Source organism: Rattus norvegicus, chromosome 6 (genome assembly GCF_021556685.1).
Source record: "Rattus norvegicus strain SHRSP/BbbUtx chromosome 6, alternate assembly SHRSP_T2T, whole genome shotgun sequence".
Taxonomy (NCBI): Eukaryota; Metazoa; Chordata; class Mammalia; order Rodentia; family Muridae; genus Rattus; species Rattus norvegicus.
The window spans coordinates 6,438,272-6,456,433 of record NC_141539.1 but is presented as its reverse complement, the minus strand read 5'-3'; the positions used below and the strand labels follow the sequence as shown (position 1 = coordinate 6,456,433).

At 38.3% G+C, this 18,162-nt stretch overlaps 1 protein-coding gene across 1 annotated transcript in view; it reads left to right on the top strand.

Annotated features, from left to right (window-relative positions):
* Positions 1 to 8,452, top strand: part of Cwf19l2 (CWF19 like cell cycle control factor 2) — a 66,473-nt gene extending 58,021 nt beyond the window's left edge. Inside the window, 2 exon segments of the mRNA NM_001135003.1 lie at positions 2,319 to 2,420; positions 4,627 to 8,452. Coding sequence (NP_001128475.1) covers positions 2,319 to 2,420; positions 4,627 to 4,770 — 246 coding nt within the window. The 3' untranslated portion in view covers positions 4,771 to 8,452.
* The last annotated feature ends 9,710 nt before the right edge of the window (positions 8,453 to 18,162 follow it).

Here is an 18,162-nt window from a genome sequence, read left to right as displayed (position 1 = left end):
TTACAGTGACTATTCTTATGTAGGAATAGAATTTAAATTGAATAGAAAATAATAGGCATATAGATTGCTTTTCAATTTTTTTTATTAGATTTTTTTTTTTTTTGAACCAGAGGTCACCCATTGTTTATTCTGGTCTCATCTACAACAAACACATGGTAGAACATATTCAACATTCATGAATTAATTCATTGATCATCCTTTTTCTTTTTTTTTTCTCTATCTTTATTAAATTGGGTATTTCTTATTCACATTTCAATTGTTGTTCCCTTTCCCGGATCCCAGGCCAACATCCCCCTAACCCCTCCCCCTTCCCTTCTCTATGGGTGTTTCCATCCCCATCTTCCCCCCCCATTGCCACCCACCCCCAACAATTATGTTCACTGGGTGTCCAGCCTTTGCAGGACCAAGGGCTTCCCCTTCCACTGGTGCTCTTACTAGGCTATTCATTGCTACCTATGCAGTTGGAGCCCAGGGTCAGTCCATGTATAGTCTTTGGGTAGTGGCTTAGTCCCTGGAAGCTCTGGTTGCTTGGCATTGTTGCTCATATGGGGTCTCAAGCCCCTTCAAGCTCTTTCAGTCCTTTCTCTGATTCCTTCAACGGGGTTCCCGTTCTCAGTTCAGTGGTTTGCTGCTGGCATTCTCCTATGTATTTGCCGTATTCTAGCTGTGTCTCTCAGGAGAGATCCACATCCAGTTCCTGTCGGCCTGCACTTCTTTGCTTTATCCATCTTATCTAGTTTGGTGGCAGTATATGTATGGCCTACATGTGGGGCAGGCTTTGAATGAGTGTTCCTTCTGCCTCTGTTCTAAACTTTGCCTCCCTATTCCCTCCCAAGGGTATTCTTGTTCACACCTTTTGCCATAGAAGATAACATATTCAGGTCTTTGACATATTCAGGGCCTATATAAAGAAAAAGAACGAGTGCTGCATGCAACCATGCATTTCTTCAAGTTTTTTTCTCAAAGTATTTAATGTGGCATGCCTTGTTACCAAATTTGTTGGTATGGCGTCCAATGGAACCTTCTTTCTTTTTGTCATTGTACCACTTTGCACAGAGCATTTTTATACAGAAGATATATGTGAAAGGCACAGTCTCCTATAAGGTAAAATTTGAGCTGGGGGCTTCCATATATATCATTCTCTTGGATGTTTCTAGCAAACCTCCGAATGCTTTGTGTTTCTCCTGAGACGCAAGTGTTAGAAATTGTCTGTCTTTTTGTACTCATGAAAATTAGAAATTTAGAGCATTGTCTGTCTGTTCTGTGTTTTTACTTTTTTTTTTCTTGATTGTTAAGGTCATGCATAACTATTCTCTTTAAAATAGTAAATATAAATGCATAAAGAAACATTTTTATGTTTATACTATCTTTAGACTGATTTTTTTAGCTCCTACTTTTTATTGGCTCTAATTTTATATAAGATTTATAGTAATTCAAGATGACTTCTCTGTTCTTCCCATACAGTACTGCACACTCTAAAGTTGTGCCTTCCTAAGTACTCAAAATCAAGTATGTGTAGTCAGGAATATGTGGTTCAGTTTCCAGATGAGTCAGTGCTGATCATGTGGTTGTTGTTAGAGGCAAAATCTAAGTGTATATTGACCAACCTGAATAATTTCTAATAATAAAACTGAGAACTTAGGAGAAAAACTTATAAAGATATAAAGTGTATTTAATAATAAAGTAGAAATTTATAACTCTTTTCAATCAGTATGGAGATTAAAACTCTCCTCTACTCCCTGTGTTTCTGTATGTCTGAGCATGGGTATATCTGAGCATGTGAGTATTTACTTGTGTGTGTGTGTGTGTGTGTGTGTGTGTGTGTGTGTGTGTGTAAAGGGAAGGAGACAAGGATACTAGATTGTAAAATTAGCTTAGACAGCTAAATATTGTTATATTTATTTTGCCAGTTCGATAAACTTACTTGTATTTGATAAGTTCTATCATAAAGATTTTATGTATTTGTAAGTACAGTCATAAATATATAATCAAGCATCCTCTTCCTAAGTAAAATATGGAAAAAATATTTATTCTATAATCATAGAAAAATCATCCCTTAGCTGAATAAAATATTTGAATACTTTTTCCTATTATCTCCAAGAACAGGAAAGTATTTGCTTTAATTTTGAAGTAATTGACTTGATGAAGGTCTGGCTAGATGAAAGGCTATCAGAATGAATTCTTTTCCTTGGAAGGTTAGGTCATTGGAATTTTGTCATGTATGTTATTCTGACAGGTGATTATTTCATGGTAGAGAATCAGAGCTGGAAGTTAAGCATAGCTCTCCCATTTCAGGTCTGATCTGTTTGTTTACTTAGGTACCCAGAGGCTTGCCTTACTTTGCTGTAGACTTTGGACTTCAGGGAGGATTTGCCCACATCATTGAAGATCAGTACAAATTTCCTCATTACTTTGGAAAGGTATACTCATAAATTTGATAAAACCTTGGAGTTTAACGTTGGAGTCAAAGAAAATTAAAAGTTTGATATAAGAAATTGATAAGTTCTTCTCTATATAAGTTAGGGGGGGTGAATGAGGAAGTAACAATAAAAATATACTAGGATACAGAATATTTATGGTAGAGTCAGAGACATCTTTGTGTAACCAAACATTTTTGGCAGTATGCTCAGTAACTGTAATATTTTCCTTTCTCCTGAAAAAACAATGACAATTGCTAACATTATTAAGGCTGTCTACTGTCCTAAGCAGTCATCTAGTACAATAACTCTATTTTCTAGGTTTTCACATAAATACAGGAAAAATCTGAACTACAGAGAGGTCGTATAACTTGCCTAGGGTTATGTGCTGAGTGAGAGAAGCAGATACCACAAGTTATGGTTAGTGCAGAAAATAGTTTCAGCTCTTTGTTTATAGTTAAACTACAATCTTACAAAAAATGACTAATTTCACACAGTCAGGTCCCGGATATATATATGAAAGTCCAAGTCATTTGATTGCCATTATTTTTTTTCAAGGAGGAAAAACAAAAAAGTTGCCCTCCTAAGACTATATTCCTTAAATTAGAGAACTTCTGACTACCTATCTGTAAATTCATGTCAGATACTAGAATGAAATTAACTTACCATTTGAAATTGGCAAAATGAATCTGGGCCTAGTTCAGGCCTTCTCTCATACTACCTCTTTCTGCCTGTGCCTCTAGAGTGAGGAGCCTTGATAAACTTTGCTGAGAGTTCATAACTCCCCATCCTGCTTTCCCCTCTACCCTACTGTTATCTGCATGAAATCATCTTCTACAATGAATAGAATGTGATGAGAGGAAGCACAACTCCAAGGGTTTCCATCCAGAACTTAACTGTGCATCTTAAATGAGTAGCCAGATTCCAAAGTCATAGGTGTCTTGACTTACCTTGTATTATTACTTATATGACATAGCTCAGCCTTGTCTCTCTTGAACTCACTGCATAGCTGAGGATGTTTTGAGCTCCGGATCACCTGCTCCCACATCCTGAGTGCGGAGTCTCAGGAGTCCACCACCAGGCCTGTTCTGATGTAGCCTTGCAGGTCAGACCCACAGCTTCATGCACGTCAGGCACACACCCTACCACTCCATGAAGTTGTGTCCCCAGCCTTCATTTAAGAGGTTTATAGAATGTTTTTTGTTCTTGTTTTTGTTTTTTTTTTCTGCAGAGGTAAACAAAATAAAACAAAAAGCAACTTTTTTTTTTCACTTCTGGAACAAATCCTGTTACTAACTAGAGATTTCTAACTGTTCTATAGCTTTGGATTTATAGTTTTAAATTTCTGCTTCAGAGAAAAGGATATTACTAGCCCATTGTTTTGTTTTTAAATTTTCATTGAGAGAATTGCCTCCTCTTCAAATATTACTCATGTATTGTGGTTTATATGATATATTTTTAAGATTGAATGATTGGTTTCCCTGTGTCTCAGGGCATGCTTTTTAAGAAATACTTGGATCTTTCTTTGACCTGCTGCCCAGTCAGTGACTTAGACAACAAGAGGAGATTTAAGAAATGGACTCTTTCAAAATAAGCAGTGAAAACCCATCTTGCACATGCAGTGGTTTAGAGATGTTTTCACATAAACACATGAACTACATGAAGATGGATTGATGCCAGGAACCTCTTACACTAAATCTGCATTTGTCCACCTACTACATTCTTAGTTGTAGGTGGTACCCTTTTCTGATTTATCTTTTGGGATAAATCTATCTAGTAGTTTATTGTTTATCATGTGGTTGGTTGGTTTTAAATGCCTTAATAAACTGCTTTGTTAGTTCCCTTTTCCCACTGTATAGATGACAATTACTCTGGTTCTTACTACATTCTATTATGAGCTTGCTGTTGACACATTAGTTATCTTTATGATCACAGAAATTAAATTTCACTTTCCTCCTGCTTTTGCTACTAATTTTATAGATATAGTAGTAAACAGCCAAGTTGACAAATTGCTTCCCAGGAGACTCACAGAGTTTGCAGCTAAGATTGGAAATAAGGTTTATTTTGTTGAAACTAATATGAAATATTTTTACATTGTCACAAAGAACTACTTAATATTATATTTAATAGCATGATAAATGAGTATGTCCACTTTTATTGCATTGTTTATTTATGTGTATGTATTCATATCTTTCTTATTCTTTAAAAGGAAGTCATTGGTGGTATGCTGGATCTAGAACCCAGGCTGTGGAGGAATGGGATCCGAGAAAGCTTTGAGGACCAGAGGAAGAAAGTGTTGCAGTTTGCTCAGTGGTGGAAACCATATGATGTCACTAAAAGTAAAAGCATTTAAGTGGGCGTTATGTGTCCTTTTCTATATTGAGCCCATTCAGTTTATGTCTATGAATAACTGTGCCTTGGGCTCTAGGGAAAGCAGCAGCAGCAGCAGCAGCAGCAGCAGCAGCAGCAGCAGCAACAGCAGCAGCAACAGTAGCAGGAGGCTACTCTAGTCACTGACATCCATGTTAGATCAAGTTGTTTTCTTCCTCATGGTTCCTGGAGACTTGGTTGGGTGACTGTGGAGTAAGAGGAAATGCATCAAGATTATCAGCTCACATTTCTTTCTGTGTCTACTTCTCCACGTTCAAATTACTCAGTTTCTCTAGAAAGGGACTTGTTTCCAGAGGTCTACTAAGGCTGCAGGGGAAAGTTGTCTGCTTCCAGGTAGATTCTGACCTAGCTTCTTCTATGCTTTTTAAACAAGACTGGATGTATTCAGTACTAATTGAAATTTCTTTTCTTAGTTTTACGGAAGAGTTTCTTTTTTTCTAGTAGCATATAGTATTACTATGTGTATTGTCTTAGTTAAAGAAAAAGATTAAAGGATTAAATGATAGTGAAAATATTCATAAATATAAGCTTATTTGTTCTGGACTTGAAATAGTCTGAATTGTGGTAATCATAAAAGTAATTTTCTAAATAACACAATTTTCAGTTCTTTGTAGTTCATGTAACTCTAAAGTCTGTTGACAAATCACTGTATTAGGGTTGTAATGTTATCTCAGGTGCTAAATAATAGTAACATAAGTGTCCAAGGAACACTCTCTTGTTCCTATTTGATTAAAGGTACTTAAGTTTTATTGTTCTTAACATTTGATCTTGAGAAAGCCTTGGATTTATAAAATATAAATTGTAGTAAGTACGTTTTAGCATGCCTTTAAAACTCTGAATGCCTAGAATCAGTGTATCAGTGTAAAGTGTGCTTCAGAGTAACTCATTACATATTTAATGTCAGGTTGTCACTGTTTCCACATATATTATTTGTATGTAAAAAAGGCAACTTTTTTTCTTTTCAAATTTCACAAATGTGTTGAAGCTTAATAGTTTTTTTTAACCTTCAATACTTAAAAATTACATCTAAATGTGGATGTATATATATTAAGCAGATATGATGGCTATTACAGTCTTTTCAACTATTGGCTTTGCCATAAGTCTTACATTCATTTTTATAATCAGCGAATTAAAACATTTGATTATAGAGTGCTATGTTATGTTGATAGTTCAAAAAATATAAATACTCCTGCCTCAGAGTCTACTGAATCTGTAGCGTTTGTGTCCTACCTGAACTGCTTTTGCCCTGGCTCCAGTTACTTCTTGATGTGCAATCAATTTTCTCAAAACCTCTGTGATATTTAATAGTAGCTATTATTTTGTATTTTATGGCTGGGCCTTTTTTTTTAATTAAATTAATTTTTTTTTAACTTAGTCACTTTACATCCTGCTCCCTTCCACAATCCTTCCCTTATCCTCCTGTCCCTTTTTCCTCTGAGCAGATGATGTTCCCCCTGGATATACTCCCTCCAAACCTCAACACTTCAAGTCTCTTTGAGGCTAGGTACTTCTTTTCCCACTGAGGTCAGATAAAGCAGCCCAGCTAGAAAAGTATATGCCACATACAGGGACCAGCTTTAGGGATTGGCTGGGGCTTTTGTTGATTTGACTTTATGATATTTAGGTCCTTGGCTAATGTGGCTTAAATATCAAGAGATGATTGGAGTTGTTCGTTGAGGACTTCTGTTCTTTATGCCGCAAATGTTGACTCTGGAATATTCTGTGTAGATTTGTCACTTACATATCTAGTGTCTAGGCTGGGGAACAGGTGGGGATCTTCTGGTATCATTTTCTCTTTATATGATAGCTTCAGAATAGTTGGATTTCCTCTCTTCCTTAAAACTTCCCCAGAGCAAAAAAAACTTCCCCAAATCAAAGCTCTAAGAAGTGGGTTGAGCCAGCAGAACTGAGATGGTGATGCAACTTGACATTTCCATATTATGCTTGTCAAACTTGACTTATAACCTACCTAAATTTAAGAAGAGTTGTAGGGCCAAACATGGTAGTGGAAGCCTTTAATCCCAGCAATTAGAAGGCAATGTTCCTTGAATTCAAGGTCAGTCTACTCTACATAGTCAGTTCCAGGATAGCCAGGACTGCATAGAGACCCAGTCTTAAAAAAACAAAACAAAACAAAAACAAAAACCCAAAACAACAACAACAAAAGCTAAAGTCATAGTCTTGCCTTCGATAGGAGAAATGTGAAAAAATGTGTGGTCATTTTTGAATTGTTGCAGTTTATTCTCTGCTTACACATTTACACTTCTCTTATATATATATAAAGTACATTGAAATTCTCCAAAGAAAGCCCCATTGTAGTGAGGCTTTAGGCTTAGGCTTATATAGAGGTCAGGGTCTCTTCTAAAGCAAAATGAAGGTAAAGAGTCTTTGAGGTATTTTTTTGTTCAATTTGAAGGCCTGTATACTTAAGACACAAATTATCTGTTCTCTTCCCAGTAGATAGACCATTGAACCTACAGCAGTGAGAGAAGCATATTTTAATTCAGTAGGCACAGTCGTTGAAGAGGAATGAAGATGGTCAGGAGAAATGTATCAGTTTAGTGAGTCTAAAATTAAGTTGGTCCTATGTTACTGTTTTCTGTAGTAGAGCCTCAGTCTGTTCTTGAGAAGAGTCTAGCTCTTTCTTGTCCTTTTGGTACTTTTAATTTAGGCTTCCTTTTGCACAAGAATTATGCCTGCAGACAAGATAGAGGGACCACATTGCGCTCTTGCCTCAAAACCACCACCAGGTGACATATTTTTTGATTTTCAGGAGAGTCAGATCATAAAACAAAGTTTAGTGATACCCAAAAAACAGCAAACAGGTGTGATGATGACTCTTAAGTCCTGTCCTACCACTTTGAATATTCCCAGGTGGGGAATACAGGAAAAACCTATTGCATTATTTGAAGAAAACTAGTTTTGTGAATAGAAAGATCTAAACCACAAGGCAGTTTCTAAAGGAAAGAACAGAGATCTACAGGGAGCCATCTTTTAGCATATGTAAGTGGAGACTTTCTTTGGCTAAAGATTATCCTAATTCAGAGAGTTAACATTTTTTATTTGTTAGAATGTAAAATTTCATAATCGACTGGGAATGGGGAGACAGGGCATAGGGTAGAATAGCCTCTGTAGCTTATTCCTTCAGGTGTAATCTTGTTTTGATCAAGTGTGACCTAGTTTTGAGAAACAGATCCAAAATAGGCAAAGATATCAAACTGTTTCTAAGAACTTAACTGCAGTCTAAAGCAAAGCTCAAAAATCTAAGAATAAAAAATATTTTCATTAGAACATGTTGAAATTTCTAAAGTCCAATCAAAAACAGCCATGCAGAGCACCAAACTGGCTACTGCTTGGGCAGGTAACTATTTTGTTTGTTTGTTTTTTTTTCTTAAAAGTACAATACTGTTTACAAAACAATGAGGAATTTGTAGTATCCGAAAGTAAAATCACAAATAGTAGTGAAGATACTTAAAGGAATAGAAGTGTGAACTGTTAGATTGATGTTCTATTCTTTGAAGTGTTAGTAATTTAAATATAGTCATTTGTAAGTTAAAATACATAAATATAATTTGTAGAGAAGACCTTAAGATTGAGAGAAAAATATAGTTGAAAAAGCCAATAAAGAAGATGGCATAACTCAACTGCAAAACCTTCAACCTACATTTTGTCCTGCCAGCATGATGTGCTGAGGTAAAAGTTGCGCAGAAATTATGGGAGTAGCCAACCAATGACTGGTCCATCTTGAGATCCATGCCATGTGAGGGAGCCTACTGCCATTACTGCCTGGAGGAACCTAAAACCACAGACTGGATGGCCCAAAGACCTACAATAAAACAAACCTGGCAATAATAATAACGATGATGATGATGACGACGACGACAACGATGAAATGATTACTAATGATAACTTTGGGTGGATGGAAAGAACATAAGGAGGAAAAATAGTTTTAAGTATTTTGTATTTTGAGATCCCTAAAATATTGAGGCAGATAATTCCAATAGCTATTTGGAAATCAGAGGAAGTACCTGGCCTTGAGAACAAACTTGTTGAACTGACAGCCTGCATGAGATCAACCAAAGAGGTAATGCTAGTATAGGAAACAGGAGACTGAGCATGCTCCCTTGAAGATTGCTATGAGAGAAGAGACAGTATTGCCATGAATGGCATTTATGGGAAGCACAGTAAACATTTTATTTATTTATTTTTTTTGGTGTTCATTTTTATGTACATTGGTGTTTTGCCTGAATGTTTCAGGTTTCTGATCTCCTGTAACAGGTGTAACAAGACAGTTGTGAGCTGTGATGTGGGTACTTGCCTTGAACCCTGGTCTTCTGGAAGAGCAGCTAGTGCTCTTACCCTCTGAGTCATATCTCCAGCCCTTACTTTTTTTTAAAATAAAACTTTAGTTTTTAAAGACTTATTTTACATACATTTCAGTGCAAGTTAAGTACAAAGGCAAGAAGAGGGCATCAGATAATCTGGACTGAAGTTAGAAAAGGGGGGTTGAGAGGCATCCAATTTGTGTCTGGGAACTGTATCCTGATCCTCTGCAAGAACAGAAAGCTTTCCTATCTGCTAAGCCATTTGTCCTACCCCCGTTGTAAACATTTTAGAATGATAGTGTTCAAACTTTTTAAGAGTAAGTGAAAGGTAAAAAGAACACTCATTTGCTTTGGCAGAAGTGATCTTAGAATGGGTGGTGTATCCGGGAAGGTGAGTTTAGGAGCACAAACAGAAAGACAAACAGGACTAATGTGTAAGTAATTGTGAAGATTAGCAGGCTGTATATTTGGTTTTAATAGAAGACAAATGAGATCTAAGAAGTAACTTTCCCTTTGCCCAAAAAATAACACCTGGTTAGGTAACAGCAAAACTAAACCTATTTATTCAAAGGATAGGCATAGGGAATATAGCTGTAGTCAGACCCTATGTATCACTGTGTGGTTTACGCAGTGTCAATGAGAGAATTGGCACTCTAGCTTCTGATCTCCCCCTGTGCCCAGAGTTGGGGCTGTTCCAAAGCCCTCAGACACAAAACCAGTCTGCAAAGAGCTGGTCTGCCAGGAGCACTCTCCTTCCTAAGCCCACAGCCCAGAGATAGGACCCCACTTTCTAATGACTGTACAAAGAGAGACCTACCAGGAGTGCACAGGGCTCAGGAGCCGCAGGGCAGCCTGGGACAGGACCCTTCCAGTCTACATGTGTGCCCAGAGTTGGGGCTGTCCCACAGTCCCCAGACACAAAACTTGCATGCAGAGAGCTGGTCTAGCAGGAGCACTCTTTCCCTCAAGCCCACAGGAGGGACCCCACTTTCTCCCATTGACTGGTCAAGGAGAGACACACCAGGAATGCACTGGGCTTGGGAACCCAGGGCAGCTTAGGACAGGACCTTCCCAGTCTCCATCTGTGCCCAGAGTTTAGGCTGTTCCACAGTCCTTGGTGAAAAAACCTTCGCTGAGAGAGCTGGTCTCCCAGGAGTCCTCTCATTCGTAAAATCACAGGCTCACAGGTCCACAGGAAGGACAAACACCAGTCAGACAGCAAGACCAAATAACATCAGAGATAACCAGATGTTGAGAGGCAAGCACAAGAACCTAATCAACAGAAACCAAGATTACTTGCCTTCCTCAGAACCCAGTTCTCCCAGCACTGCAAACACTGGATATCCCCACACACTTGAGAAGCAATATTTTGGATTTAAAATCATACATCATGATGATGATAGAAGATGTTGAGAAGGACATAAATAACTCCCTTAAAGAAATACAGGAGAACACAGGTAAACAAGTAGAAGCCCTTAAAGAGGAAACAAAAATTTCCTTAAAGAACTACAGGAAAACACAACCAAACAGGTGAAGGAATTGAACAAAACGATTTAGGATTTAAAAATGAAAACAATAAAGACAAAGGGGGACAACCCTGGAGATAGAAAACCTAGGAAAGAGATCAGGAGTCATAGACACAAGCATTGGCAACAATACAAGAGATAGAAGAGAGAATCTCAGGAGCGGAAAATATAGAAAACATTAACACAATAATCAAAGAAAATACAAAAAGTAAAAACTCCTAACCCAAAACAGCCAGGTAATCCAGGACACAATGAGAAGACCAAACCTAAGAAGAATAGGTATAGAAGAGAGCAAAGATTCCCAACTTAAAGGGCCAGTAAACATAGAAAAAATACTTCCATAATTTAAAGAAAGAGATGCCCATGAACAAACAAGAAGCCTACAGAACTCCAAATAGATTGTACCAGAAAAGAACTTCTTCCTATCATATAGTAGCCACAACACCAAACGCACAAAACAAAGAATATTAAAAGCAGAAAGGGAAAAAGGCCAAGTAACATATAAAGACAGACCTATTAGAATTACACAAGACTTCTCAACAGAGACTATGAACACTAGAAGATCCTGGATAGATGTCATACAGACCCTAAGAGAGGACAAATGCCAACCCCAGCAAAACTCAGTTAACATAGATGGAGAAACCAAGATATTCCATGACAAAACCAAATTTACACAATATCTTTGCACAAGCCCTACGAAGGATAATAGATGGAAACCTCCATCACAAGGAGGGGATCTATCCCCTAGATAAAACAAGAAAGCAATCTTTTTGCCACAAATCCAAAAGAAGATAGCCACACAAACATAATTACACCTCTAACAACAAAAATGACAGGAAACAATCATTATTCCTTAATATCTCTTAATATCAGTGGACTCAATTCCTCAGTAAAAAGTCTATGACTAACTGACTGTATACAGAAACAAGACCCAGAATTTTGCTACATACAGGGAACACACCTCAGTGACAAAGACAGATACTACCTAAGAGTAAACTGCTGGAACACAGTTTAGCAAGCAAATGGTCCCAAGAATATAAGCTGGAGTAGCCATTCTAATATTGAATAAAATTGACTTTCAACCAAAAGTTATCAAAAAAGATAAGGAAGAACACTTCGTACTCATCAAAGGAAAATTTTACCAACATGAAATCTCAATCCTGAATATCTATGCTCCAAATGCAAGAGCACCCACATTCATAAAAGAAACTTCACTAAAGCTCAAAGAATACATTGCACCACACACAATTCTCACAAATCTCTGAGTGCCTTCAAAAAGAAATTGCAAAGGGCATACATCAACAGCTTGACAGTGCTTCTGAAAGCTACAACAAAAAGCAAATTCACCCAAGAGCAGTAGAAGGCAAGAAATAATAAAACTCATAGCTAAAATCAACCAAGTAGAAACAAAAAGAACTAAACAAGAAATCAACAAAACCAGGAGATGGCTCTTTGAGCTATCATCAAGATAGATAAGCCCTTAGCCAGCCTGACCAGAGGGCACAGAGACAGTATCTAAGTTATCAAAATCACAAATGAATAGGCAGACAACAGCAGAAATTGAAGAAATTCAAAAAAATTTCATATCCTACTACACAAGCCTGTACTCAACAAAGGTGGAAAATCTGGAAGAAATGGACAATGTTCTAGACAGATACCATGTACTAACATTAAATCAGGATCAGACCAACTATTTAAAAAGTCCCACAACCCCTAAAGAAATAGGAGAAGTCACTTAAAGTCTCCCAATCAAAAAACAGCAAAAACAAAAACAACAAAAAAACAAAACAAAAAGCAAAAACAAAAAAACCCAAGAACCAGATGGGTTAAGTGCAGAATTCTATTGGACTTTATTTTTATTACTTTTTTTAAATTAACTTAAGTATTTCTTATTTACATTTCGAGTGTTATTCCCTTTCCCGGTTTCGGGGCCAACATCCCCCTAACCCCTCCCTCTCCCCTTCTTTATGGGTGTTCCCCTCCCCATCCTTCCCCCATTGCCGCCCTCCCCCCAACAATCACGTTCACTGGGGGTTCAGTCTTAGCAGGACCAAGGCTTCCCCTTCCACTGGTGATCTTACTAGGATATTCATTGCTACCTATGAGGTCAGAGTCCAGGGTCAGTCCCATGTATAGTCTTTAGGTAGTGGCTTAGTCCCTGGAAGCTCTGGTTGCTTGGAATTATTGTTCATATGGTGTCTCGAGCCCCTTCAAGCTCTTCCAGTCTTTTCTCTGATTCCTTCAACGAGGGTCCTATTCTCAGTTCAGTGGTTTGCTGCTGGCATTCGCCTCTGTATTTGCTGTATTCTGGCTGTGTCTCACAGGAGAGATCTACATCTGGCTCCTGTCTGCCTGCACTTCTTTGCTTCATCCATCTTGTCTAATTGGGTGGCTGTATATGTATGGGCCACATGTGGGGCAGGCTCTGAATGGGTGTTCCTTCTGTCTCTGTTTTAATCTTTGCCTTTCTATTCCCTGCCAAGGGTATTCTTGTTCCCCTTTTAAAGAAGGAGTGAAGCATTCACATTTTGATCATTCATCTTGAGTTTCATTTGTTCTATGCATCTAGGGTAATTCAAGCATTTGGGCTAATAGCCACTTATCAATGAGTACATACCATGTGCATTCCAGGAAACCAGGTAGCCTAAGCCTAACCAGATGTGTTTCAAATGCAGATGCTTCATCAACTCTGAGAAACTTTTACTCTGACAGGACAAGAGATAAAAATAATGAGGACCTGAGGACCCAACCCTTCTCCTGTTTTAGTAGCTCTGTTCCAGGAACTAGGGGGCCATAAAACCTTTTGACATCCCCTCATCCCCTGGGGCTCACAGCCTCCTCCTTTAAATACTCTTTCTCCCAGCCTCTGGGGGGGGGGGGAGTCTCGACCCCAGTGCACTGGTTCCTATCGATAAACCTCATGTGATTACAGCAAGGATGGTCTTGTGTGAGTTCTTGCGGGGGGTGGGGGGTGTCGCATCATCCCGAGACTTGAGTGAGGGTCTCCCTGCTCTGGGGATCTTTCAATTACATCTCCAGATTTCTAAATAAGGAACAAAATTCAATGTCCAGCAAAATAATCTAGATGCAGAAAATTGTCAAAATTGACAGTAGCTATATCCACAAGCTTTACTAGAAAAATAGCAATTAAAAAATCTCACTACTAGAAGTGACCTAATTTTGCCTTTCATTTTTTTTAAAGATTTATTCATTTATTAAATATAAGTACACTGTAGCTGTCTTCAGATACACCAGAAGAGGGCATCAGATCCCATTACAGATGGTTGTGAGCCACCATGTGGTTGCTGGGATTTGAACTCAGGACCTCTGGAAGAGCAGTCGGGTGCTCTTAACCTCTGAGCCATCTCTTCAGCCCTTGCCTTTCATTTTTAATACCTTTGCTCTACCCCCCCCCCCTTTTCTTACTTTCTTCTTTTTTCTTAATATAAGGGAAAGCGAAGGAAAAGGTAGGTCTGCTGGAAAGTGTAATGCAGTGTGTTTGACAGGACTGCACTTTTTTTACCCTCAAGATTTCCTGTGTAAAATTTGATAGAAATGTTTCCTTCCATTCATGTGAAAGAAACAAAATTAACTGTTTATAACAGTGAAAGGAAAAAATTGGAAAAGTATAAGAATGATATCAAATGTTGATTAATTCCATGCCTGTTAAAATGCAGCTTTGTTGCCCCAATAAGAGCAGAAAGAGAGAAGTGTATCTTTAGAGAATTCACATAGGTAAGATGGGGGTGAGGAAGAAGAACCCCATATGAGATTATGGGCCTCCAAATGTCATATCTTGCAATCAGCTGCTAAATTATAGCACTGGGGAGAAGTGGGCCTCATTAAATGGACATTTGAGAATGAGAAACTCTTTAACCCAGGAAAGATGTCTTGGAAAGATGAGAAAATAAAACGTTCATCAGTATGAGATGTCTCTCTCCCTCCCTCCCTTCACTTTCTTTATATTCTGACTTGAGAGAGGGAGTAAAAGACAGTGAGAATCAGGCACCACAGCCTGATAGAACCACAAGGTGAGTGTGCAACAGGGTTGGAGGGACAAGGAAAGGGAAGAGCTGTGTATTGCATGTAAAACAGTTTAAAAGGAAGCAGGACTCAATAGGTGAGATATTTAAAAAACTACATAGTGTTCATTTCCATGAGAAGATACTGTGGGGCTTGGGGAGAAGAGAAACCAATTTCTTTGTTTATTAATTCTGAAACCAATTGCTAAGAGGTGGTAAATTCTGAAGTCAGGGAACTGAAAGAGCATACCCCTAAACGGGGAGCCGAGTCTCTCGCTCCAATCGCGGGGTGGGGTGCCCCCAGGAATCATGAGTAGCCGGTCTTGATGTAACAGCAAGAGGTAGCTTTTATTAACGAGATCCCTATTAGCGGGATCCCGGGTCAATACATATCTCACACAGGAGACAGAGGAATCGACCCCGAGCTTCCAAACTTGGGGGTTTATATAGGGGAGGTTAGGGGCATTCTCACGGTTACACATGATTGGTCATTTCAAATGGTGCACAGTTACTTTCGGCGCAAAATTACATCAGCAAGGAGTACGTGCTATCTAGCAGCTCAGCAGCGCGGGTAGGGTGGCTCATCTCACTCAGGGGGATGACTCACTTCTGGGGAGTGAAGGAAGGGGAGGGGGTGGCTACAGATGGTCCATGTCCTTGGGGCTGGTAGCTGGTCCGGCAAGTCCTATCTCTGGCTCTCCCTCAGGCACGTCCGGCCCTGCACATCCGGACTCTGACAATGAGTAACCTTTTTAAAACTCTAGTTCTACAGAACAATCTTTAAAAGGTGCTCATTAGCAGCTGATATGCAAATATTAGTGCTGTCCTAATGTAGGTTTATTTAGAACTAATTTTACTTAATGAATGCTGGTAAGTGGTAATGAAGTAATGGCAAAGACAGCTGTGACATTTCAGTCCTCTTAGGCAAGATTCAATACCTCCAAATTTGTGTTGCAAACAGTGGTTGCCTGTCCTACAATACAACGTTAGCAATTTCAAGATTGGTAAATTTAACTACAGCTATGGAGTTGAGAAAAAACTTCTCTTATTTCAAACAAACAAACAAACAAACAAACAAACAAACCAAAAAACAATTCTTACAATTTCTGATGTCTTGTGATGGTTGTTAGTTTGATAGAATCTAGAATCACTTGGTAGATGGGACTCTAATTATATTTGTCAGAGATTATCTTGATTGTTTTTTATATTAATTAATCATGGGTCAGACTCTTTTTTGAACAGGAGATCATGCAACCTATATCTAGCCTGCTAGTGTGAGTAGCTCTCTAAAACTTCTGTAGTTATGCCTTTACTATGATGAATTATAACCTGGAACCATGAGTTGAAATAAACTGTTCCTCTAGTAATCTGTTTTAGCTGGGGTCTTTTCTCTGACAAGGAAAGATATTAAGAGAAGTCTTAGAGTTTCTGCTCAGGTTTGGTAGGATTTGCTGGTTTCAATTTTAAAGGCCATTCTAACAATTTTACAAACATTAATATTCCTCTTTGGAAATACTAACACCTGTATATGAGTGGTTAGCCACCCCCCCCCCCAAAAAAAGAAAGAAAAGAAAGAAAGAGCAGGAAAAGGTCTATCTTAAGGTTCTTTTGCACTAAAATATATTGGCAAGGAGTAACAGTTTGAAGTGAACTGATCTAAATCTATAATTACCTCTCTGATCTTCTGTGGAAGAGAATGTGACCCTTACTTTGAGCAGTATGAATCTTTATATTCTAGCACATGTTATTGGAGGATAAGTCTCAGAAAAGATATACTAGAATTAGGTGGTGCTTGAAAAAATAATTTGAAAGTTAAAATTGTATGACTACATCTGTGTTCCAAGTGGTGTAACTATTCATGCTGGTATGGAAAGCAAACAACAGTGCATTTAATTTGACATTTTTACCTTAATTCTCCTTTTAAAGGAGCCAGTCATATGCCACTCTAGAGATTATCAATGAACATTCCAATGTATCTGTCATAGATGACTTGATGACATATTTCTTTATTTGACTCATAGAAGTTTTGTCATGTTTGAAGAATTTCTGCCAACTTGTGATGTGATATGAAGACAGAAGTTACATGAAAGTCTGAAACAAGCACAAATGATTTATGATGCTGACTGTGACGCTTTCTTCAGAGTTCTTATGGTTGCAGTCAACAGAAAGCCATATTTTGGCACATGGGAGATTATAATAAATTATCCTATCTTAAATAAGTGTTATTATGCACATATGGAAGAAATGTGACTGGCTGTATAAGTTTAAGGAGACCTAAATTTAACTTTGAGGTAAGAGTGGGACATTATGAAATGATTCTTTGACAAATTACTTTGAAGTTGAGACTCAAGGAGTTGAAGAAAATTTAGAACTTCTCATGCTATTGGCTTATTGATTTCCCCAGTTAATATTAAAAAATTGCCACAAACTTGTTGACTCAAAACTGCAGTAGAAATGTATTATTGTTCTAGATGCTACTGGAACAAAGGTGCTGGCAAAGCTACATACCCAAGGAAGAAACTGTCCTCATCTTTTTCCAGCTTTTGAAGGCTCTATACATTTTTTTGGCTTGTCATAAAATTTCCATCTACTTCTGACTTCACAATGTCTTTCTCTCTTGTTTCTTAAGGGCTTTGTTGTCACTGACTAAAATTATAGCCCACCCAAGAATCAAGGATGATCTTATTTCAAGATTCTGAAATATTTCTGAACAGACTTTATTTTCCAAAATAAATTAAAATTCAGAGGTTCTAGTAGATAAGGCATTGACATGTCCTTCATTGCTTCATTCAACCTATTATAGGATCTGAATGCAAAGTGCAAGAGACTTCTCTCTAACTGCTCAGAACAGTTCAGCTTTTTACCACTTAGTTAAATACAAGACAGTATTAACCTAACTGACATCACTTTGGAAATATCTGTATGTCTGGAGCATAAATTTATTTCAAAGGCTGTATTTATACTATTTAAAAATTTATTTATTTATTTACATCCCAAATGCTGCTCCCCCTCCTGGTCCCTCACTCATAGACTCCCTCCCCTCATCCCCTTACATTTTCCTCTGAGAAGGTGGGGCCCCTTTTGGGGCAGCATCTGGAGAAGGCTTTGCTGGCAGATTTCCTGCATGATGGGCCATCTCCCACCATCATGGGCCCTCACCACTGAACACCAATACCTGTGACTTGAGGATTTGGTGAATCATTTATACCCTGCCTTCAGGGAAGATTATGTTGATCTGTGTCCCTGTCTTCTCCCCTCTAAGGATGCTCAAGTCGACATGTTTCGAGATTCCAATTTCTAACTGTACTTCACCCTCATGTTCATTCAGCTCATGCTGTCCTGCTTCTCAGACAGCTCACCCCGTTCTCTGAAATTGTTCACAACCCAGTAAGTGTGAACCAGGCATGTATGCCCAGGTGGCAGAGAAATAGGCTAACTCTTATTGGGCTCAGGATCTGAACCCAACACCATCTAGGTACTT